Consider the following 25,075-nt stretch of genomic DNA (forward strand, 5'->3'; position numbering starts at 1 on the left):
CAGCGGCCAAAATTTCCTTTACTAGCCGTTGGATTTGAATAAAAACCACCCCAATCCGTCTGCCCAATCACTCAGACAAGAACCCATTTTTCTCTCCGTCCATTTCTTCGTATTCTTGGGTCTATTGATGCTCCCAGACTGGAATCTTGGGGCTTGAAGAGGTGAAAGGGGAGGGTTGTTTTCGCTTTCTTTTGTTACATTGTTCTTTGGGGTTTGATGGATCAAGAAAACATGGTTGTTGTATCTGATGAGAACAATGGCGCCTCGATTAAACCCAGAAATGTTCAAGGTAACAAAAGATTAGAGAGAATGTGGGCAGCTGTCACTTGCCAGTCAAGTTTGAATCTTTTTTCAATTCCCATTTTTTTCCTGAATTATTTTCCTTCGGAAGGAAAGTTGTATAATGGGTTTTGGTAACCCAATTTTATTGCTATTTTTTTTTAAAATTTGAATTCAAGCGTATGAATCTAAAATGGGGCTTTTTGTTTTTATTATTATTATTTTTTTGGTGACGAGACGGTGTGCATAGGATAAACCTTTGGTTGCTATCGATTAGTAGGTCAAAAGGTCACTCTCGTTGGGAATCGTAACATTGTGGTTACCGGTTTGACCAACTTGATTGGGTTGCCCTGTTATTATTTATTTATTGATTTCATTCTTGATGGATGGAAGGTGGGGCAGAGATGGATGGAAGAAAGTTTGGAATGGAGGGGAGGCAGAACAGGAGAGTTTTGAGTGTGATAAATCAGAATCTGGGAGCTCATCCATACCCATGTGTTGTTAGGAAGAAAGAATTATCAGAGTAATTCTCATCTCAAATCTAAAGATTTGTCCTTTTTTTTCAATTGTTTTTTACCCTCTGTGTGTGTGTTTTGGAAAAGCTAAATATTGTTTATTTATTTATGTTCTTGTGCCCAGAAGAACTAGGGTGGGTGACAAGAATCCTGGTATACCAGCTAATAGGCCAATCACAAGGTTCAGATAAGAGAGATTCAAAAAATTTCTTGTCAATTTTTATCTGGGATTTCTAAAGTGTGTAACTTGATGATATCAGTAGACTGATTATTTAAAATTTCAATTTTTTTTTCTGAATAAAGAAAATTTGCTGCCCAAATTTCTGACTCCCAGCAGCAACATTGTCATGAGGTACAATTTCACTTTTGTCTTATATGTATGCGATTGCTGAGTTGATTAGGAATAATATATTCAATTAAGGGCTGAATATGGCTTAATGATGTTGATTAGGAAAACAAGAAGCCAAGAACTGTGGCTGATGATGATGAATTGAGGGTATTGGTTGATGATGAAGGTGTTGATAAAGACCAGCCAGTTCCTATGGCTTTGGAGCATACAGAAGTGGTTTCAAATGAAAAGACTCAAATTGTAAGAGCAGTTTGATGTTTACAATCATATCTTCTTTATTTTCTTTATGGGATTTATATTGGTAGATGAAATCCATATGTGTTTTGCAGGAGGAGGTTGAAATGGAGGATATATTTGAGGATGCTGTATTGGACATTGACAGTGGTGATGCCAGGAATCCTCTTGCAGTTGTTGAATACATTGAAGATCTTTATGCCTATTACAGAAAAATGGAGGTAATAACATTTGTCTTACAAAGAAATTCTTGTACTACTACATTGTTGAATGCTAGTTTTTTGGGTGACGAGGGAAACGTTGTAACTATCTGGTGGTGTGCTGCATAAATCTGGCTTTGTGACCCTAGCCAGCAAAGTATCACAAATAGATAAATCAATCTAGATTGTCTATAGCTTATCAGCTCAGACCAAGAAGGTCAATAAGCCGCTCCCGCTATGAGGTGAACTTGTAACTTTGTGGTTACTAAGTCTACTGATCAACTTGGCTGGAGTTGCCCCATAGCTGTTGTTGAATGCTAGTTTCAGTATGAAGGGCCCATGGTAGCCATTGTTGAATGCTAGTTTTCAGTAGACATATTTCAAATCTGCATTTTGAAATGTGAGATGACTTTGTCCCATTTGAAGAGAAATCACCTTATGGGCAATGCTTTTAGATAACAAACTCACATGAGATTATATGTGGAATCTTACCTTAGGGTAAAAAATGTTTTTTTGAGATTCTTTTATTCAAACTTATGTCAGTAGTACTAGTTGTGCCATGAAATATTCAAATATGTTGCCTCTTCAATGCCCATCTGGCACTGACACAAACAAAATGCTATTACTAACTGTTAAGAGTGAATTTATTACACTTGGGCAGTATATTTATTGGATGTCAGAATTCGATTTCAAATATCTGTGCTAATAATTACCATCATTTGCAGAACTCAAGCTGTGTATCCCCAGATTACATGGCAAATCAGCCTGACATCAATGAGAGGATGAGGGCGATACTAATCGACTGGCTTATTGAGGTACTATACTATACATACACGAAAAAGTAGTTTCCTTTGATGGGTTCATGCTGAACTTGTTTTGGTTGGCATTGTGTGAAACCGTCTGAATTAATGTTATTCGGGAATAGGTGCATCACAAGTTTGAACTCCGGGAAGAGACCTTGTTCCTTACTGTCAACCTTATAGATAGATTCTTAGAGAAACAAGGCATCGTGAGAAAAAAACTGCAGCTCGTTGGATTGGTCGCGATGCTGCTAGCCTGCAAGTACGAGGAGGTTGCTGTCCCGATCGTTGATGATTTGGTGATCATTTCAGACAAGGCTTACACAAAACAAGAAGTTCTTGACATGGTTAGTAGCAGAAGTAGCAGTAGCAGTTCTTGATCCCTTTTCTCGAGTTCTCATCACTCGTTCGTTTTTCGTTTTTGCAGGAGAGTTGTATGCTCAACACATTGCAATTCAACATGTCAGTCCCAACTCCTTATGTGTTTCTGAGGAGATTCCTCAAGGCCACACAGGCTGACAAGAAGGTATGAACTTGAATGAACTGTTTTTTTTTTTTTTCTGTCTCTCGGGTTTTCTTGTTCTGATTAGTTTGCTAACATTGGTTGATAATTGAACCTGGTTATAACAGCTGGAGTTGTTGTCTTTTTTCTTGATTGAGCTGTGCCTGGTGGAGTACAAAATGCTCAAACTTGCACCATCCACTTTGGCTGCAGCTGCAGTCTACACTGCACAGTGCTCACTCCACTGTATGAGGCAATGGAACCAAACCTGTGAATGGCACACTGGCTACTCAGAAGATCAACTTCTGTAAGTACTCCCACCATAATAACTGGCTTCTGTTAGTTATCATTAAATTAAAGTTGTCGCAACCAGCTTGGTTAGCATGAGTGGTCGTGCACTCTTGTCCCTTAAGAGAGGTCAGGAGTTTGAACCCCTCTGGTATGAAAAAATCAACCTGACCAGCATTTTGCCCCTTAATTTGGCCGGCCCAGTTAGTTTGAGTATGATAAGGGCTTAAAGGTGCCTCATACAGTTAGAACCTGATCAGATGTTGGGTTAGCCTGGCCCCCACCTATTTGACACCTCTATGAATGGTTGTTTTGTGCAGGGAAAGCTCAAGAATGATGGTGAGTCTGCACCAGAAGGCAGCAACAGGGAAGCTTACAGGGGTGTATAGGAAGTACAGCATTTCAAGATTTGGGGGTGTGGCAAAGTGTGAGCCAGCCACTTTTCTGCTTATTCAAGAATAGAGAGAGAGAGAGAGAGGCATGTACAGGTCACTTGTTGAGAGGGTTTTACATGGCTTTTTCTGCAAATTACAATTATGGATTTGGTTGAGTGATGATTATAGTTTGAGGGGAAGGAGGGGGTGAGTCTAAGTATAGTGTTTTTACAGAAATAAGTTAGAAAAAGCAACAGTCTGAGTTGCCCCCAGGTTTGAGTTGTTGGGAAGGGTGTTTTGATTGCTTTCCATGGTTGATGAACATTCAATTTGGAGATTTTTTTTTTTATTTCACAAATTGTTCTTCTATTATATATTACTCCGGTATGATAAGTGTTGTTTGTTTCAACTGTTAACTCTCTTTTATATTTATTCATCTCGACTCACCATCATCCTAGTTTGATATCTAACTCAACTCTGTTCAACATATCCAGAATTTTTGTCTATTTTTTTTTAGCTTAACCAACTAAGTGGATTTTGTGTTTTGGTAAACAAACAAGGTGTTAGGCCTAGTGAAAAACGGCGGAGTATAGATACGAATGGTGGTGAATATATAAGGTAAATTTAGGAGGGGATGAGCAGCACCACTTAGGCAAACACATGTTTTAGGCCTAGTGAAAAACGGCAGAGTATAGATACGAATGGTGGTGAATATATAAGGTAAATTTAGGAGGGGATGAGTAGCACCACTTAGGCAAACACATGAAAAAACTTGTTGTCAATAAAAATAACATTTAGGCAAACACATGAATAAATAAATAAATTATAAATAACTCAGTTCATCACTTCATCTAGTATTTACTCAGAATTACTGAGAGCAAAATAGAGTGGATAAACCGAATGTTCTCTCTTACATGAGAATGGATTGGTGAGACTCGCTTCCTTGAATAGAATTCTAATAGGTAAGGAGACTGGAAGAGCTTGATGTAAAACTTTTATAATTAACTCCAAGTTGGTAAGACTGTTGACTTGATAACCACAAAGTTATAATTAACTTATAACGGGAGCGGCCTATTAAGCTTCTTGATTTAAGCCACTTATAGGCTAATTTACTTCCTTATATAGTCTTTTATTAGCTACTCCTAAGGTTACAATACATAATTTAGTGTATATATTTGAATAATGATTCTAATTTTCTTAGTAGCTAAAAAAAAGTCAGAATAAAAAAATAAAAGCAAAATTAACGAATCAGATTCAATAATCCAATAATAAATACTCCGTAATAATTAATTAAATATTGTAGAGATTTTAAGTTTTTAATTGTGATTGGTTCATGGTTGGTGGAGGACAAATAAGTGCGCCGCCAACCCTAGATCTTGACATTGGTAGCACAAATTTCACACCACGACGTCGTTTGCTTGTTTCTAATACTCCGTATGAATTAGTATCTTAAATTTGTCTTAAAATTGTTTTCAAAAAAAAAAAATTTTTTGTCTTAAAATTAACTTCATATTTCAACGTTTCAGTCAAGTGGAATTCACAAATTTTCAAAATATTTTATTTTTTAACTCAATAATTTTATGTCATTATTTTAACCCTTCACATATAAATATATATAAAAAGAAACTCTCAATCTCATATTCAACTTTTGTTGAAGATACTGCATTGTAATAGAGTGAGTAATATTCAAAAAAAAATATTCAACTTTTGTTCACGGGTCACACTTGTGTGAGACATCTGTGAGACGGGTCGGGTCATGTTGAATCAACATGCAAATGCTATACTTATATGTGCAAATGTCATATGCTCAAATGTAATACTAATTAAGAATAAAATTTTATTATTTATAAGGAAAAATTAAATATTTTTGAAGAAAAATGTATAGTAATAATTTTACATTTTGATATATAAGGGACTATGTTATAATGTAGAATCTGTTCATAACTATTTTCTGAATAACAAAGAGTTAATATCAATCACATCGTGTCACTAAACAACAAGGTAATTGAATTATACAATGCTAATATAGAAATTAAATGAATATTTTAATTAAAATTTTATTCTATATAAGAAAATATCTTAAATTAAATAAAATAGTTGATCAATCAAAGACATTTTTATTAAGGAGTTTTCACCTACCTCCGTGGGCCCCACTATAAAGAAGGAAGGCAATTGCCGTTTGGTCTGCACTCTGCATGTTGTATAGAAACTTGTTTGTGCTCCTGACGCAAAAACTCCATTAACGCACAAACCTATTTTCTTCTAAGTTCTACGGGAGCTTGAAGAAGATCAAACATGGCCGCCATGTCAGCCGCCGCTACCCTTAGAAATCCCACCACAACGGTTCACCACCGCAATCTAAATTCCGCCGCGCACGTCGCCACCTTCCCCGCCGCCCTCTCCCTCCCGTCCAAAACCGCCGCCGTTAAACGGACGGCCATCACCTGCAAGTCGGCAGCCACGGCTTCTTCCGCCGCCGTCGAAGCTCAGCAGACGGCCGGCGGTTCCTCAGATCGCGTGTTCAATTTCGCGGCGGGCCCCGCCACCCTCCCGGAGAATGTCCTAAGGAAGGCGCAGGAGGAGCTCGTGAACTGGCGGGGCTCCGGGATGTCCGTGATGGAAATGAGCCACCGTGGGAAGGAATTCATGTCGATTATCCAGAAAGCGGAGGCGGATCTGCGAGCTCTGCTCAAAATCCCCGAGGATTACGCCGTTCTCTTCCTCCAGGGCGGCGCCACCACCCAATTCGCCGCCGTGCCGCTCAACCTCTGCGCCCCTGACGACGCCGTCGATTACATCGTCACCGGATCGTGGGGAGACAAGGCCTACAAGGAAGCCGGGAAGTATTGCAAACCTAATGTGATCTGGAGTGGAAAATCGGAGAAATACACTAAGATTCCGAGCTTTGACTCCTTGGAACAAAACCCGCACGCCAAGTATTTGCATATATGCGCCAATGAAACTATTCACGGAGTTGAATTCAAAGATTACCCTACGCCTAAAAACAAAACCTCCCTTCTTATCGCGGATATGTCATCCAATTTCTGCTCCAAACCCGTCGACGTTACCAAGTTCGGAATCATCTACGCCGGCGCGCAGAAGAACGTGGGCCCCTCCGGCGTCACGATCGTGATAATCCGGAAAGATCTAATCGGCAATACGCAACCAATCACTCCTGTAATGCTGGATTACAAGATCCACGCTGATAACAATTCGCTCTACAACACGCCCCCTTGCTATGGGATTTACATGTGCGGGCTAGTTTTCGAGGATCTATTGGCTCAAGGAGGATTGGGGGAGGTTGAGAAGAAGAACAAGAAGAAAGCTGAGGTCTTGTATGAGGCTATTGATTCAAGCAATGGGTTTTACAGGTGCCCAGTGGAGAAATCTGTCAGGTCTTTGATGAATGTGCCCTTTACATTGGCTAAATCAGAGCTGGAAGGTGAGTTTATTAAGGAGGCTGCTGCTGGGAAGATGGTGCAGCTGAAGGGGCACAGATCAGTGGGTGGAATGAGGGCTTCCATTTACAATGCTATGCCTTTGGCTGGGGTTGAAAAGCTGGTTGCTTTCATGAAAGATTTCATGGCAAAGCATGGTTAAGGTCCTGTTTTCCTATCTGGCTTTTTGGTTTCAAGATTTTAACTTTCTTTTCTTAGCATTGTTGTTTGGTAATTCTTCTTTTTTGATGTTATGTTGGTTGGTCTATTTGGGTAGAATCTCTTATAGCTCTGGAAACACAGTTGATGATAAGAATGAATGCATATCCTGTTCTTTTTCCTTGTTTAAGAGTAAGAGATATGGAAGTTATTAGCAAATGTTATAAACAGATATTGCCTTTGCTGTCAATTTTGCTACTTCCACAGTTCCACTGGTATTCAGCTGCTGCTCTTAAACAGGAATCTGCAACCATCTTTGTGATTGATAGAACTTTGATATTCATCAGGTTTGCATAACTTTGTGTTAACAGTATACCATTTGCTTGCTTGAGTTAAGGTATAAGTTTCAGTGTGGTATAGCTCTACACTGCTTACTATTGTTAAATGTTACTATCTCCCAAATCGGATGTTGTTTGAGGTTAAAAAAATGAAGAATTTGTAGATTTTCTGTTGTTGCTGTCATTTCTTTGATTTACAGGAAAGTCTGGTAACCCGAATGTGTGTGCTTTGGCTAAAGCCTACCTTGTGATCTTAGTCATTAAAAGACCACAAGGAGGTAAATCAGCTTAGATTGCCCATAGCTGACGACTCAAACCAAGAATTTAGATTGCCTATAGCTGACGACTCAAATCAGGTACTTAGATTACCCATAGTTGACAACTCAAATCAGGTACTTAGATTGTGCATAGCTGACGACTCAAATAAGATACTTAGATTGCCCATAGCTATTATTTGTGCTCGGTAAATCAAACCAACCTGCCTAGATTGTTCGTAGCTGTGATTTGTGCTTGGTAAATCAAGAATTAGAAGACTGTTTTGTGGGTTAATGAGAGGCAACATTTCCATCATCCACCAACCATCCCTTACTCCCCCATTTGATGCAGAAAGTGACTGATGAACCATTGGAACACTTTCCGTTCTTTTAATTAAAATTTGGTTGTTGGGTTGTTGAACACCAGACTGATTCTTTGACATTCTAATATACAAACTTTGTTTGAAAGTGTCTTTATGAATTGACACTATAGACGATGAGAGGTTAACTCTAATTTTGGCATAAGATGCCAAAACAACATTATAAAATGGCAGCATTTCTGAATGGTCTGACACACAATATTTTCTTACATTGTGGGGACCATGTCACAATAAAATGCAGATTTTACAGTGTATTCTTCGACAAAAATGGCAGTATTTCTCCATCCGTCCATCCATCGAATCTGTCAAGTGGAGAATCATGATCTTGATTCTTGAAGCATCATCAGTTGCTGAGTGGACTGGCACCTTACATGTCTAGTACAGGACTTGTTGACACTTTTTTTTCCTTCATGTTTTTGGTACTTTTAGTGATACTACTTTGTCCAAGTATAATGAAAATATTACTTCCACTCTCAAGAATATATATTCTCATCATACGACTTAGCCGAAAAGAAGCGAAAAAGATGGAAGAAAAACCCTAAAACCAATGTAGCATAAGGTTGGCCCCCAATAGAAGTACAACTCAAATTTCCTGATTATGTCGGACTATATTCTGAATTCTCAAGAACATAAAGTAATTTCAAATTGTCTAAATGATTGATTAAAATCCCTCAATAACTTCTCAGTTTTCAATAAAGTTCAAATTCCAACTTACTACTGAAAATGGTAATTAGTCGACCACTTGAACTATCCCAACAGGCTACAAACATTTCCTACCAGACATGAATGAACTGTGTAACCCCCCTCCCCCCATATGGACCACATCATGTAATTTACTCCTTTTTTTTTCCCCTTGGTGTAGGGGGAATAAAAACAAAACAAAATTTACAAATATCTAGGCTATTATGACTTATGAGTCTACAAAGGTCAATAGAAAGAAGCGACTTTAGACAAGTCAGGAGAGTCTCAAACACATGTAAACCAAGAGGGATGAGGAAGCGATTGCCTATCATCTAATTTGCACATTTATTTGCTTCACTATGATGAGAGTCTCAAATTGGTGTATAACTTGTGAACATTCAATATGTAAATTGTGTACTTTGGACCTTAGTCCACAGAATAATTTGCCCATTAACATTGCATCAACTATACTACAGAAAAGGGAGAAGTGCAGCTATCCACTGGAATAAAAAGTACATCATCTTTTGCAGAAAATACAAATGATTAGTGCAGTGTCCAATCTGTAACAGCCTTTATTCTTTTATTTTTCTTCATCACCCTATATTTACCAAGGTGAAAACCCAAGATCATTTTCACCCCCATTGAAGCGAGCAGGGAAATGCAGTTATCTGCATTCATGAATCCTTCCTCCCTAGCCTGCATATGACCCAACACTTCCTGTAAAGAACGCACGAATCGGATTACATAAGCTTTTTTCGTGTTGGGAATCAACGAACAATCAAACCTGCCCCTATTGCAACATGTTCAACTGCTAAAGAGATCTATCCTTATTGTCAGGTTTTCGGGTCAGCTGGATCAACTAGAATAATCAATTCACTAAGAACATTCTCTAAAAGCAGACCCTTTCATTTACTTGTAGCAGCTAACCAAATAAAAGAAATACTCTCCCACGTAGTAGATTGTAGACCTAGAATGGGATGATGAATCTCACCGTCGAATCACATTGCAGGGAACCGTCCAGCAATTTGTTCAAAAAATTCTTTGCTAGCATCTGCAAATACCAATTAAAGATTCATAATAGTAATTAAAAAAAAATGATAAAGTTGAGAAACAGCAGGAAAATGTTGATTCTAGCAAACACAGCGCCACTGCTAAACGTGAATATGTGATAATGATTTTCTTCAAAGTATTAGAAATTACAGGACGACCGTGACTGAAATAGATCGACAAGAATTTTCTTTTTTAACTCTTCACTGTTTTTTATAGTTTGGCCCACATAAGTTCAGGTTTAAAGCCAAAATCAAATCAACCGTCGTAATTTTGACTATAGTAAATGACAAAACTTACCATTACCTGCAAAACTAAAGTCATGTTGACCCTCATATATACCTTCTATATCTAGCTTTCTTTAGACCTACTATTTTTTTTCCCGCAAAAAATTCTGGCTCAGTAAGGCCAAAAATTGAAAAGCAATATGATATTTACATTTGCCCTCCATGTTTGACATACCATGTTTCATTGTCAAAGATGGATCTTGATCTTCTACATAACCAATCACTTTTGCAGGAATTCCCGCCACCATGCTTCAAAAGTCAAAACCGAAAAGCATTAGAAGCCACATCGTTATTGACAAATTAACATCGTGAACTAGGTAATGCAATTTTGGATACAACAAAGATATCTAGGACTAGTATCCTACCTGTGGGGAGGAATGTCTTTTAATACAAGTGAACCGGCGGCTATCATCGCACCTTCTCCTATTTTTATATTCCCAAGGATAGTTGCACTAGCTCCAATAAGTGCACCTTGGCCTATTTTTGGATGGCGATCGCCAATTTCTTTCCCAGTGCCTCCCAAGGTCACACCCTGCACGATTGCAGATTCTGGAAATACTTACATGCAGAAAACCACTTACACGCGCATCCACAATACAGATACTAGGAAAATATAAAGTTTGTCATGTGCGTTTTGGATTATCCATAACTGAAATCTAATTCAGGGTAGATCTAGGGTGGGATAGGCAACTAGAAGGATTGTAGCAGACAATGACGGGATTAAAAAATGAAGTTGGTTGTTCCATGTAAGCAGCGGTTAAGATTGTACTTAACATTATTGGGTCATGATCACTCTCAAACACACATATTCAACAAATTAATGAAAAAATGGCGTTCCAAGTACCTGCATTATTGAAACTCTATTTGCAATGACGGCAGTTTCACCAATGACTACACCTGTAGCATGATCGAGAAGGATGCCCTCTCCGATTTGTGCAGCTGTTGACAATATAGGCAACACAATAATAGAAATACATTCAACACAAGACAACCTATTCATAGGACTACATAGGTCCAATGTAATAAAACTGAAGACAGTTAATTGAAGACAGAATTACCTGGATGAATGTCAACCCCAAAAACCTGCAATTAGCAGCATTTCCATGTTAAGATCAAACAACAGAAAAAGGCTAACACTGCTGAAGTTGAAGTACCATCAAATCAGAGCAAATATATATAACACTACCTCACTGACTCGACTTTGCAATGCCAGTGCCAGGACTTTGCGCCCTTGATTCCACAATGCATGTGCAACTCTATGTGTTTGCAACGAATGGTAACCCTATTCAAATAAAATTGAAAAAAAATGCAATTTTTCATTCTCCAGATTTGTATATGCCAGGGTACTATCAACTTCTATGTACTTTCTATAGTATAATCAAAAAAATTGTGCTCCCAAATTATGTAAGGTATAAAGAATGGGCCTTTTTTAGAATAAAATCATTACAACGTACTTATTAAGAACAATTCTATGGTATCAGAAGAAGAAATATGCTAAAAGCTATCCATCAATGAGAAATGAAAGAAAAGCATTACCTTAAGGTACAATAAAGCAGAACAGTATGACAAACAAGAGGGGTCCCTATCTTTGAATGCCTGCGTGGAACACAAATGCAAAATCACTAAGATAGAAAGCCAAATTAATAAATAAGGTCAACAGATCTTGCAAATGTAAATACTTGTATATCCATTCGAATGGAACATTGGATCCCTCGATCATGCAACATTACACCACAGAATATGTCCGACAACTGTGTTGCCAAAAGCGTGGGATTTTGCAGCCGGTTCGCAAGAACAAAACCTAACGCCTGCTCCAGGCAATTGTGCGACAAAATACTTGCATATAGAAAGCTACTTAATATGGGCTCCTTATCTGCCTGAAACATTTGACAGCCAAAAAAAAAATTACTGAAAAACCTTCCTATATCAACAAAATATCAAATTTTCTAAACTTGACTATTTAAGAACATTTCAAATACCAAGATGCTTATAATATTATTACTTAGAAGCAGAACTGTGGAAAAATGACTTTTTCATCTCACTCTTTAATCTCTTATCATCCCCTTTTCAATTTTATCTTACACTAAAATACTCAAGCTATTTCCTTCTAGCAAACTGATCATGGTTGAGTTTACAGTACTCCATATGAATTCTAGCTAAATCCATGTCACCAACACCCTAATAGACCGCTGAGTCACCGTGATTTAACACCTCCACAAATCCTGTCGAGCCAGGGTATGAAATCACCTCCACAAATCCTGTCGAGCCAGGGTATGAGGGCCCGAGGGATTTAGCCTTTTTGGGCAAAGATAGCAGCAACCTACTGTACTCACCCAAATACTTCTTCTTCTTCTTCTTCTTTTTTGTGTACCCAGGGTTTCTGCCGACGAATATAGTGACTAATCCCCTCGCTGAATTGGGAATTGTAGGCCCCTTAGGCCCCTCTTTGGTGGGACAGCTAGCCTAGAGATTTAAGGCTGCTCCATACCCAATACCAAGGATCGAACCCTTTTGTTAAGGATGGATAAGTCCCTTGCCACTCAACCACACAGCCAGGTTACCCAAAGACTTTATGGTTTAGCAGCATGACCACTGGCCACTGTTGTTATAACTTATAATGAATCCATTTTCCTCAGTTGTACCAAAGAAGCTTCAAATCCACTACTGTAAACCTGATTTGATTCTAGTCTTTACCTAAAACTTAAGTTAAATACACTACAGTATAATAAAGTAAGAAGTTTAACTTTAAAAAATGCAATCTCTTTGCTTCTTATCTCTTCTTCACCATCAAAACTAGCAAAATTGCAGAAAGGTTCGTTACATGGAGTATTTAACTGAATGGAATTATGAACTACATAAACGATACCAAAAATAGGTACCTCTGACTTGGCTTCTTCTCGAACGGCATCCCAGATAGGGTCGCCAACTCCACTACCCGAATTGGCGAGCGAGACTACCAGGTTCGGGTCGGGCTCCGAAACTCCGACTGCGTAAACCGGGAAGACTTTTTCCAGCCGGAACTCAGCCATGGCCGCCGGCGGGTTGGGCCCGTAGTTATCGGGAGGAGATTCCTCTTTGTTCCGGGTCGAGAGCATTTGGATCAGAGTAAAGCGAGCGTCGTTGCTCAAACAAGCCATCCAACCAATATTTACCTTGCTGCTATGAGCTCCTAGGGTTTCGCCATGGGAATATGCATGCAATTATGAAGTGGGAAGAGAGAGTGGATGATTGTGTTGCAATGGTTTTTGTAGAAGATGATGATGATGAAGGATCATGTGGTGCACCATATTCTTTTACTGTATTTCCATATCAACCTCTCATCTATGTTTTTGAAATATTCATTTGGGCCACCATATTTCTACTTATTTATTATTCTTTATATAACCAAGGTTTCTCGACTTTACCGTACTATATCTTAGATTCCAATGAATCCACCCCAAGACTCAAGAAAAATGTAAATTAGAGTTGTCTAAATTATTTCAGGTCCCTGTCCGCATGTACAATTCTGCGCACAAGAGTGTTTTATCACCACGAATTATTAGAAGCAAGACTGAACATTGATTGGTTAACAATTTGAGCTAGCTTGACGGGACATTTCTATTACGGAGTAATTTCTTCATAATATGATTTTTTTAATACCATATAGTAAAAATGACGATTACATTAATAAATAGAAAAAATGATGATATTTTTGTAAATAGTGAAAATAAACTTATCACGGAATATTACATTTACGGAAATATTTTGACTGCTTGCTATTTATACTAAGTATGGTGGTCGAGATTATTTTTTTCTATTCAATACTGTAGAACTTTCATGATTTTTTAGTACTTTTTTTTTCCCTTTATGGTAGTATACAGAGAATGAAACCAATGTGCATATTGACTTGCGAACCTCGGGCAATCGAATGATTGGGGGCTCTATATTATTCATAACGCCCCGAATGGCATAGAAAACCTGCTTTGGGTTAACGCCCATAGCACTCTGCAACTCAAAATTAGATAGCACTCTCGATTGAAGGCATCTGAAGCACCCCAAAAAAACAATGATCATTATTCAAACCACAACATATAATTCGAGTTTCTTTATAGTATAATGACAAAATAAATATATTGGCATGATTCATTATTCGTGTTGGGCTTGTCTTATATCACCGTGCAGTCCAATTTATCTCATAAGTTCACAATTAGTCTTTTCAAAATACTCGATACACTACATTTATCTATGGACGATATTATTTTTGAAAATTTTGAAAATTGTTGTTGATGATTGTTATGCGCAGTTATACCTTATATATAAAAATTAAAATACAATAATCAAATTTTTTCTTCATTCAATTTCTTGTTTCTTTATCGATTTTCTTTAATTATTTTGGCGATAATCACACTAATACTTTCATATAGTATAAATGAAGTTGATCTAATTTTTAATTCAAATTAAATCTCAAGGATTAGGTGTAATTAATAAAAGTTAAGAGTCTTCAATGGAATTATAGGAAACCGTAAGGATTCAAGTGAAAGTATCTATTTTAAAATTATTGTTGTTTGTTGGTATCTGTTCATTGTTTTTATTTATTTTATATTTTAATTTTTCTCCTACTTCAAACAATATATTATAACTAGATAACTAAGAACATATAACAATTTCTTTAAAAAAAAAAAAAGAACATATAACAATTTGCCATTATTAAATTTTGAAAATATTTAATAATTGCTTATTGTAAATGTGGTTTAAATCATGTGGTACAAAAATTACTCATCCACAATGGTTCTCATTTTTATCTCCTATTTTGTGGCTAACTCTTTCACATCACCTTATAATTTCATCTATTATTATTATTATTATTATTATTATTATTATTATTTATGTAGGGTCCGGTCGTCTAGGGGGATAAACATATTCTGTGGTTAAGATATGAATGTTTATTTTATTAGTTATTTTATTGCTTTTTGTTTGAGGTTGAGGACAAAGATTCCTGGTGGCTACCAAATGGCAACTTACCAAATCCACTTTGATAATAAGTAAAAAGCCATAGAGAGAAATGGCACCAAGATTTACATTTGAAGAGGTTGATGGGACTTCCAACTTGTTATCAATCTATATTATTTAAATTTATTCTGAGAGAGCAGTAAAATTAAAACTGTTATAATAATAATAATATGATTATAATAATTTAATAATTGTTTTGATTGCATCCTTTCTACTGAACTCTTATTCGTCCAATTGAAATTTTGACGGTAGGAGTAGTCCATCGCTAGCTCAATTTCTTTGTTAGATTAGTGCTAGTGCCGACTCAACATAACTCAAAAATAAAGTGACTTTAGGTTGTTCTCATGAAATGTATGTAAGAACACGATTTCAAGAAAAATAAGTTTGAAATGAGATTTAGTGATTTACAGGTATTTCCTAGTTATGAACGTACCTTCCAACTTACTTTCTTGAAGATTTTGTACATGTTTGAAGTAATAAATTACAAATTATTGTTTAATTATTACTCGTTAACTGCTAAACAATGATCGAATAAGAACTAAATATGTTTTTATTTGAAAGCAAGCAATGCTTGAAGTAGCTTAGCAAGCTAATAATGCGAATTGTGATCAACCATTCTTTGTTCTTGTCATTCAAAATCAAGTTCGTGCAATGCCAAATATTGAACATGTAAATTTTTATTTTGTCTCACAAACAAAACCAATGTTGATTTTATTAGAGGTTAGTCCACATATATAAATCCAAAATCAAGTACCTTTAGACTTTTAATCTCTTAAGAAAGCATTTAGAAGAACATGAGTATTAGGAAAATTGCGCTTGAATTGGAATTTTATTTATCAAGTATTTTGATGCACACCTTGAGAAACTCATCTCCGGCACATCTTGGGGAGTCTAATTCCGAAAAGTAAACTTTTAAATACGACATCTTAGTCATTGGACTGAATTACATTTTTAATCTTTTGTAAAAGTTGAAAAATGTAAATAAAAGATAATCTTAGAGGGTTAATTACTGTGAGAGTATTTTTTGAATGTAACTTATGGTTTTTACTGTCAAACACAATGATTAATTTTTTGACTGAATTGTAGACACCTCTATTAGGTAGGCCAATTAGTCTGTAATCATTGTGAGTGTTGAGCATATAATATAAAATGTATGGCCCAACTATCAATTTAGACTTTTAATTGAGATGTAGCACATGTTTCAATCTGATATTAAAGTCCAGTCTAATTATCAGTTTAAACTTTTAATTGAGATTGAACACATGCTCCAATTGTGAGAGTTAAAAAGCTCAGGAAGAAGAAAGGTGTGGATGAAATTCAACATGCGTAATCATCGAACAAAGCACCGCCGCCGACAATGCGTTTTGGTGACTTGCCGGCCGGGCCTAGGTTGTCTTGTCTATAGCACTCTGTGACGCACGTGAAGGACACCCAAAATAAAGGAGCAACAATAACACTATTGCTTTGGCGTATTGCACGACGGATGCTGCATTGTATCTGCCCTTAACTGCGTCCAGGAACAAGACCTACAAAACACCTTAAAAAAGAACAAAACAAAGAAATAATATACTCCCTAATTGTAATCTTAATGTGGATTAAAATTTTACTCATAATAACTTATTAATAGATCATTGTGAGGCCTTGATCAGAGAAGATGAAAATCTGTTGTTCACAAAGTGTATATATAGGGATAAAAATTAATGATGATTGATCGAACAATTTAAGATTTACTTTTGGTAATTCTTAGACAGAGGATTAGAGGCTATGGGAGCTTAGGACTAGTATAGTGTACCGATTAACATGTTGATGACTTATAATACATTAAATCTAAACCCTAACATGTTACTTTTAATGTCTTGTTTCGCATCATATTAACTAGTCGTGTCATAAATTGTCAGGTATAATCTTTCCACTTCTTCATAATATATTATATGAGGCCATACACGACAGCCAACAGGATAATATAATGCAGTCCTTTCCCACAGAATTTCAATGTCTTGTCTAAGGTTTGAGACTCTGCTTTTGAAAGTTTGAAACTTATCATCTCTACTGGAGCCTGGAGGCTGCTGGCGTGCAGGATGACCTAATGAAACATTGAAATTATGCCCTAATCCAGGAAGGTTTTTCTTTGCTTGGGGGCTTAAATTCTTGTCTTATACCATGTATGTACTAACACAAGTCTTTTTTATTTTAGAGATGGGATAAACATGATCACGGTTCAGTATGAACAAAATCGTATATTCAACAAAACTTGTTTTCGCGGTTCGAACCCAAACTGAATTTGTTGAGTGGGTCAAGGGTGATGGGCAGCTTCCCCGCGCTATGGTACAAATGTAAATTTACAAATATAATTTTAAGTTTGTCTATAAATGTGATGCTTATAAGTTATATAACCTTGACAACACGTTTGGTTCGCGGAATTAATTTTAAGGGAATAGGAATACTATTCCATAAGGAATGGAATAGGTAAGGAATAGAATATAAATTGTACTCCGGCGTTTGGTTCGCGGAAGGAATAGACTTGGGAATTGTATTCCAGCGTTTAGTTCGCGGAAGGAATAGAAATGGAATATATATTTAAAAGACATAAATGCCCTTGTACAAATTTTATTATTATTATTATTATTATTATTACTACTACTACTACTAATATATAATATTTTTATATAATATTATTCTATAGGAATTACAATATTAAAAAATAATCTATAAATTATGTAAAAAAATATTCATATAAATAACAAACAAATTTAAAGAGCATTTAATAATATTCAGAAGAAAAAATGATTAAGTATTCAAAAAGTTGGTTGAGATGTGTGTCTCTCCTTATTTCAAAAATTCTTCCTGCAACAAATAATTAGATATTTAAGAGTTCTAATATTATTATAAAATGTGATGGGTTTATTCTAAGCAGACGTGGATGCTGTTTTCAGACTCAGAGGTAAGGTGTTGTGTTTATAATTAATGTTGGCTTTCGTCTGTTATAATCATATTTCATTGATTCTGTTAAATCGAAGTATGCTTTTACTGTTCTAATCATCAGATCCAAAGGATTTTCTAATGGATTATAATGAACCACCAGGGATTTTTTATATCAGACTGGCAGGGTATTGACAGGATTACTTCTCCTGCTCATTCAAACTACACATATTCTGTTGAGGCTGGCATTCTAGCTGGCATAGACATGGTAAGTGGCTTTTCTCCAACATTGCAACAATATGCTTGTACATAACTACATATTAAGTAAAAAAAAAAAACAGTTTCTAGTCACTTCTCTGCTCATTAGATTTGCCATGCTTGACAACTTAGGAAGCCTAACTTGGAGGCGTCAAATCGATTCTATGCAGGTTATGGTGCCTTACAAGTAGGAAAGACCTTATGGGCAATATGGAATCCAGTGCTCTCATCATACATTTCTGTTATTATTTATTAGCAAGAAAGATCTTCCCTCCAATGAATTTTGACCCCGTCGTAGTTCTCAATCATTTCATGGCATCGGGCGTGGCTGAACTATCTACAATGGAGGGAGCTCCCTTGGTGTTTATAGATGAAAAAAATCTAATGTATTTATTATTAAGTTTTACTACATAATTAGGCTGCATGATCATATCTGATTTATTTATTTATTTTAATAATGATAATAATCTTTTTAATAATATGTCAGGAAAATCTTGTTACCAAAAAGGGTAAAAATGGAAATAAAATAAAATATCTATTCCTAATAGGCCAGTAATAGGCTAATACCAGGGGGTGCTGGTAATAGCTATTACCTTTACAAGGGTAATAGCTCATTCCCAGGAACAAAAACATTGTTCCTGGGAATACAGATGTCTACCAAACAACGGAATAGGCTATTATTGGAAATGCTATGCCATTCTTTGCCTATTCCGTGAACCAAACATCCTAAGAATGTTTTATTGTCACAATGAATAAAAGATTTTCCTCACTTCCTGAATACTTATAAACCCTGAAATGTTTTGTAAATATACTGTTACGTTCGAACCGACAGTTCAAATTAGAATCGCGGATTTTAGAATTGGAACCAAAATATTACTAAAACATTCCGATTCTGATTTGTCATTCTCTAGAATCGGAACCAAAATATTCCTAAAAGGTTCTGGTTCTGATTTGTTATTTTCCAAAATCACCGGTTCAAAATTAAAATCTACCTGCAATCACATCCAACCGTTAATTCAAAATGGGAACTCGACAGGAATAACCTCTTATTGGGTCAATGGCCATTTTATCTACAAGCTAAGGGCCTAGTAGCTAAAAGTCCAGATACCATATGTTTAGTAAAAGCAACACCACCCAATGGACCATGTTTGCTGATCCATTGCCATATCATACAAAGCCTAGCCTGCATTCCCTGCAAGCCTCAAATTAGGTACTGATCCATTGACATACCAAACCTGCTATGCAAGATTTGGACTTAATTTCTTGACCCAAAGATTGCGATGGGGTTATGTTCACCTTTTTTTTTTTTTTTTTTTTTTTTTTTTTTGTGGAGTTATGAGAGAAACACAATGATTACTTGAATGTGTGTATTATATATAAAAATTTCGCTTATACATAATAGTTCATAAATTATACATAAGATTGGATTAATCGAGAATTTGTATAAAATGTTAGTTGAGGAACATTTCCTCCATCAGTATTATATATCTATTTTATTACGGAGTATTTATTTTCATTTTTAATGCCTCTTGCATTGTTTGAATGTACGTATAAGATAAATCATATTCCGGTGTAATAGTTTATAAACTATATATATATATATATATATATAGAAAGAAAATCTTATGCTACGAATTCATGACAAAATCAAATTTCTTTTCATTTTTAACAATATCATGTCTACAAGATAATATATATAATTTTCATAAAATACTAATAACGCCTTGGGTTCATAGGTGGATCAGATTTGGGTCAGATTTTGTCTTGTGATCGAGAGCTCTATGACGCAGGCCTTAACATATAATAATGGATGGGGTTACGTTCCAATCATTCCCAAGTTCTCTGTTTTTTTTATTTTGACAAATTTACGGGGTCTTTTTCCGTCTGTTTAACGGTCCAAGTCCACCCATATTCACTCCGAGAAGCAAAGAGCTGGTCCAGAAAAAATCGTCGTTTATGAGAATCGAACCCGAGTTCTCTATTATACAACATTTTAGCCAAAAAAAAAGTGTAATATATATACAAAAATTTACCACAACCACGAAAAAGTTGTCAAGTAGTGGTGAATCATGATTTTAATTTGTATTTAAAATCTAAAAATAGTCCTATTATTACCAATATTTTCTTGATTGGATTTGTGAGACTGTCACGTATATATAATTTTTTTAATACAATTTACTTTTTATGTGTAATTTATGAGTTATTATTAAAAAGTATGATTTATATAATGCACACCTTCAGCTGCATGAAGTCGAAAATACATGATAATTAGTAATTTAGAAATTTAAAATTGCATAATCACCATAAGTTAATATTATAATTGTAGTCTAGCTAGAATTGATCTGAATTGGATAAGATCACAACAACAACTTTGTTTCACTGGTGATTGACTAGGTTATGATCTGCATGCAGATAATGCTACATGTCAACTTCATGACCATGTACTTCTGATCTGGTAGGTAATATTGTCTATTCATTAACATTAAAATGATAAATGATGAACATCAAAAATCCATTTTAATTTTTAGTGAAGAAAAATGGGTTACTGGGAGTACAGTGTCGGCCCCACCATAGCATAAAAAGTTGTGATTTTGCAGCGAAGAAGCCATTGATGCCACGAAAGTTCGTAAGAGAATTTGCTCCTCCGCCGCTATGAATCACTTGTTCAGGAATTCGGCGGCGGCGCTGACGCGGCGGTTGTGGCCGCGCGTGAGGAACAGTCGGCGGCGGATGTGCGGGTTTTCCGGGGAGCTTGAAGCGGAGTCATGGAAATCGATGGAGGGGCTGCTAAAGTGCGCGGCGAATCATGCGCCTCTGACCCCTATAAGTTTCTTGGAAAGAGCTGCCGTGGTTTACGCGGACAGAACATCGGTTCTGTTTGGTTGTTCTGTTAGGTTTACCTGGGAGCAGACCTACCATAGATGTCTCAAACTCGCCTCTGCCCTCACCCATCTCGGCATTTCTCGTGGAGATGTGGTTAGCCCTTTATTCAAACAACTTTTCAATTTCTTTGATTCAATTCTTGAGTTGTTTCTGTAATTCGATTTCATTATTGTTCCTGTTCAATTCCCATGATTGTTCTTGTTGAGTTTGGCTGTGTTGAGCATATAATATATAAATATAAATGTGCAATCTAATTGTCAGCTTAGACTTTTAGTTGAGATGGAACACATGCTTGAATTGGTTGTTCCTGGAATTAGTGTTGAATAGTTATTTAGGAGGAAATTTATAATATTTATGAGTGTAAATGTAATACTTATGAAAAATGCAATTCATCCCACGGATGCTTATCCGTGAGCCGCTGCATAAGAGATTTTGCTCGGAATTTAATGTTCATTATGTAAAAACCCATAGAAGAGCAAGATGGCAAGGATACGATCATAATGATACTTAAATTTAAGGTTTCTACGAGAGTCTGGATTGTGAACCGTCTAGAGTGGACACATTGGCTCCGAGAGGTTCCGTGAGCCGGTCGTGTAAGAGATTTTGCTAGGAATTTAATGTTTATTAGGTAAAAACCCATAGAAGAGCAAGATGGCAAGGATACGATCATATCTCGACTTTACAAGAGATTGTAGAATGATACTTAAATTTAAGGGTTCCACGAGAGTCTAGATTGTGAGCAGTCTAGAGTGGACACATTGGATCCGTGAGAGATTGTTTAGTGATATTAAAGATTGGATTTTGAGTATCTATTGGGATTTGCTTTATCTTGTTTGTCTTAGCATTGCATTTTTATGCAGGTGGCAACCCTGGCTCCAAATGTACCAGCAGTGCAAGAGCTGCATTTTGCGGTGCCAATGGCAGGGGCAGTTCTGTGTACGTTAAACGCTCGCCACGATTCGGCTATGGTGTCAACCCTGCTGAGACATTCAGAAGCCAAAGTCCTTTTTGTGGACTATCAGCTTCTCCCAGTTGCTCAAGGAGCCCTTAATCTTCTTGCAGATGGCAAAACAAAACCGCCCCTTCTGGTTTTGATCTCAGAATCCGAGAATGTCTCTCCGATTTCCAATCCGGTTTCCAATTCTAGCCCGCCCCAGTACGAGTACGAGGCTCTCCTGGAGAATGGGGATGGCGATTTTGGGATCAAGTGGCCGAGAACCGAATGGGATCCAATCAGTGTGAATTATACTTCTGGCACGACTTCCAGGCCGAAAGGGGTTGTGTATAATCATCGAGGTGCATATCTTAATACTATAGCGACGATTTTTGTTCATCAGATGAGTTTCTTGCCGGTTTATCTTTGGACCGTTCCTATGTTCCATTGTAATGGATGGAATATGGTTTGGGGCATGGCTGCATTGGGTGGGACTAATGTATGCCTCAGGAGATTCAGTCCCGAAGACATATTTGACAACATTTCGGTTCATAAGGTCACACATTTGGGCGCTGCCCCAACCGTGTTGAACATGATTTTGAACTCACCACCAAGCGCTCGAAAGCCACTGCCTCATATGGTTAAGATAATGACAGGCGGTTCTCCCCCGCCTCCCCAAGTCCTCTGCAAGATGGAACAGATGGGGTTCGGGCTGATTCACATCTATGGCCTAACCGAGACCTATGGCCCGAGCACGTTTTGTCTGTGGAGGACCGAGTGGGATTCTTTGCCCGAAGAACAGCTGCAGAAGATGAAAGCGAGACAGGGAATCCCGCATTTCTGTCTGCAGGGCGTTGACGTTCGAGATCCTGTCACCGCACAAAGTATCCCAGCCGATGGTAAGACAATGGGGGAAGTTATGTTCCGAGGGAACACCGTCATGAGCGGATATTTGAAGGACCGAAAGGCGACAGAAGAAGCGTTTAAAGATGGATGGTTCAGGAGCGGCGATTTGGCTGTAAAACACCCCGATGGGTACATCGAAGTGAAAGACCGGTCCAAGGACATCATAATATCGGGGGGCGAAAACATATGCACGGTCGAGGTCGAGAGAGTGCTGTACGATCACCCCGCGGTTCTCGAAGCAGCGGTGGTGGCGAGGCCGGATAACCACTGGGGACAGACACCTTGTGCATTTGTGAAGTTGAAGGAGGGGTTTGAGGTTAAATGTGAGGAGATTATCAGTTTCTGCAGGGATCATTTGCCACATTATATGGCACCTAGGACTGTTGTGTTTGAGGATTTGCCCAAGACTTCAACAGGGAAGATACAGAAGTTTGTTTTGAGGGAGAAAGCCAAGGGGTTTGGCAGTCTTTTCTGAACAGTAAATTAATAAAATTACCTCTGCATATACTGTAAAAAAAACATACCTAAAATGGATCCATATTTTGGTCATTGGATGCTGCAGTGCTGAAAATATGGAACATAATTCTTGAATCACTCTTGATTTCTTCATCTTCATCAACCTTGTTATGTGTTACTTATTAGCTATTACTTCATCCATCATGATCATGTCTGTAAAAAGTAAAAACCCATGTTTATTCACTCCTAGGATTCTGCCCAAGAAAAAGAGAAAAACAACAAACTCTATCTAGGTTGGTTATACAACTATAGAAGTTAAAGATCGGCTAACATAAACCATAGAGAACAAGTGTATGTCGGGTGTCAGCCTGGTTGGCCGAGTTTACTCAATGCTCGATCGGGATGTGACACTTGGACTTACACCTACTTATCAATATCTGAATATGACAACCAAATATCTCAGCAGTCGTGACCCACTAGGAAGCAATCATACAACCAGATATCTCAGCAATCATAAGATGTGATTCACTAGAAAGCAATTGGGAAGTAAATATAGTGTAGCGCTAAGATCCAACCGTGTATAAACCGTGAATAAGTCTAGTGTATTGCTATTTGCTAAAAAAAAAAAACTCTAGTGTATTGCTTTTAGTATTGGAAATTGCGAAAGCTTTACAATCCCTTACTAGAGTATTTAGGTAGGTTGGAGCATTGCTTTTAGTATTGTTTTATCCGTACAAACATGATTAATCTCGACGGTAGAATTTTAGTATACTCTGATCGAAAAAAAAAAATCAGTAGTATAAAAACAAATTAGTGCCCTATAAAGTATCTTCCAACTATTTGCATTGATATTTTAAAACAGAAAGTGGACATGATGGAAAATTTGAGGTGCCGCGTCTAGACTTACATTGGCCATTATGACCCAATAGTTATTGTGTGGATCAATGTTTAAAAATGACGTCGTTTTGTGTAATTTTTTTCACGTAACTCGTTATAATATATATTTTTATAATTCATTATGTACATTATTCTAGCACATAAGTTAAAGCAAATATGTGCCTTAGGTTCATGAAGCGGTAAAGCAAGCTAATCTATTTTTAAGATTCAACACAAAATTATACAATTTTAAGTTCAATGAACACATCCTAAATCAAAACTCTCAATGTTTGTCACATCATACCAATATACCACTAGAAGTAAGTCTTTTTAAGTGAGACTTTTTATATACTTAGACCATGTCCTAGATCTATTTATTATTGTTACTTTTTGAGCTAACAAAAGTCGTTTAATCACTTTTTATTTATTTATTATTATTATTATTATTATTATTATTATTATTATTATTATTATTATTATTATTTTCATGGAGTCTATAAGATCTAAGAAGTTGTGATTAAAATAAATAAATAGAATCGCGTAAAAGCATCTCAAAATACTGTTAAAAATTAATTTAAAAATAATATTTTAAGTAGTTATTTTGAGGTATAATTTTAATAGATCCACTCATCCACTTACACGTTGTCATGTCAAAGTGGATTTAGATTCTTTTATTTGAGAGAATAATGAATTTGATATATTATATGCTCAAAATGGATAATGAGTAAAT

The 25,075-nt window shown here is 36.6% G+C and overlaps 4 protein-coding genes across 4 annotated transcripts; 3 read left to right on the forward strand and 1 right to left on the reverse strand.

The window, feature by feature from the left end:
* The first annotated feature begins 80 nt into the window (after nucleotides 1–80).
* Nucleotides 81–3,969, forward strand: LOC115999091 (G2/mitotic-specific cyclin-2-like). The gene is made up of 11 exons (XM_031238853.1): nucleotides 81–289; nucleotides 673–802; nucleotides 919–975; nucleotides 1,098–1,146; nucleotides 1,246–1,383; nucleotides 1,473–1,598; nucleotides 2,303–2,392; nucleotides 2,503–2,724; nucleotides 2,805–2,903; nucleotides 3,008–3,186; nucleotides 3,488–3,969. Exons 1-11 carry the CDS (start codon nucleotides 217–219, stop codon nucleotides 3,627–3,629), a joined length of 1,305 nt encoding a protein of 434 aa, XP_031094713.1. The 5' UTR covers nucleotides 81–216; the 3' UTR covers nucleotides 3,630–3,969.
* A 1,760-nt stretch (nucleotides 3,970–5,729) lies between these two features.
* On the forward strand, nucleotides 5,730–7,415 carry LOC115999093 (phosphoserine aminotransferase 2, chloroplastic-like). Its single transcript, XM_031238854.1, has one exon. It carries the CDS (start codon nucleotides 5,837–5,839, stop codon nucleotides 7,139–7,141), a length of 1,305 nt encoding a protein of 434 aa, XP_031094714.1. The 5' UTR covers nucleotides 5,730–5,836; the 3' UTR covers nucleotides 7,142–7,415.
* A 1,703-nt stretch (nucleotides 7,416–9,118) lies between these two features.
* Nucleotides 9,119–13,443, reverse strand: LOC116000175 (serine acetyltransferase 2-like). Its single transcript, XM_031240209.1, has 10 exons — nucleotides 13,004–13,443; nucleotides 11,804–12,001; nucleotides 11,661–11,720; nucleotides 11,311–11,406; nucleotides 11,183–11,207; nucleotides 10,969–11,063; nucleotides 10,490–10,656; nucleotides 10,300–10,373; nucleotides 9,782–9,841; nucleotides 9,119–9,507 (listed from the first exon to the last, which is right to left on the reverse strand). The coding sequence occupies exons 1-9, from the start codon at nucleotides 13,259–13,261 to the stop codon at nucleotides 9,789–9,791; spliced, it is 1,026 nt and encodes a 341-aa protein (XP_031096069.1). The 5' UTR covers nucleotides 13,262–13,443; the 3' UTR covers nucleotides 9,119–9,507; nucleotides 9,782–9,788.
* Nucleotides 13,444–20,811: 7,368 nt separating this feature from the next.
* Nucleotides 20,812–23,628, forward strand: LOC115999659 (probable acyl-activating enzyme 1, peroxisomal). Its single transcript, XM_031239507.1, has 2 exons — nucleotides 20,812–21,266; nucleotides 22,034–23,628. Exons 1-2 carry the CDS (start codon nucleotides 20,943–20,945, stop codon nucleotides 23,486–23,488), a joined length of 1,779 nt encoding a protein of 592 aa, XP_031095367.1. The 5' UTR covers nucleotides 20,812–20,942; the 3' UTR covers nucleotides 23,489–23,628.
* Nucleotides 23,629–25,075: the final 1,447 nt, after the last annotated feature.

Source organism: Ipomoea triloba, chromosome 12 (genome assembly GCF_003576645.1).
Source record: "Ipomoea triloba cultivar NCNSP0323 chromosome 12, ASM357664v1".
In the NCBI taxonomy this organism is placed as follows: domain Eukaryota; kingdom Viridiplantae; phylum Streptophyta; class Magnoliopsida; order Solanales; family Convolvulaceae; genus Ipomoea; species Ipomoea triloba.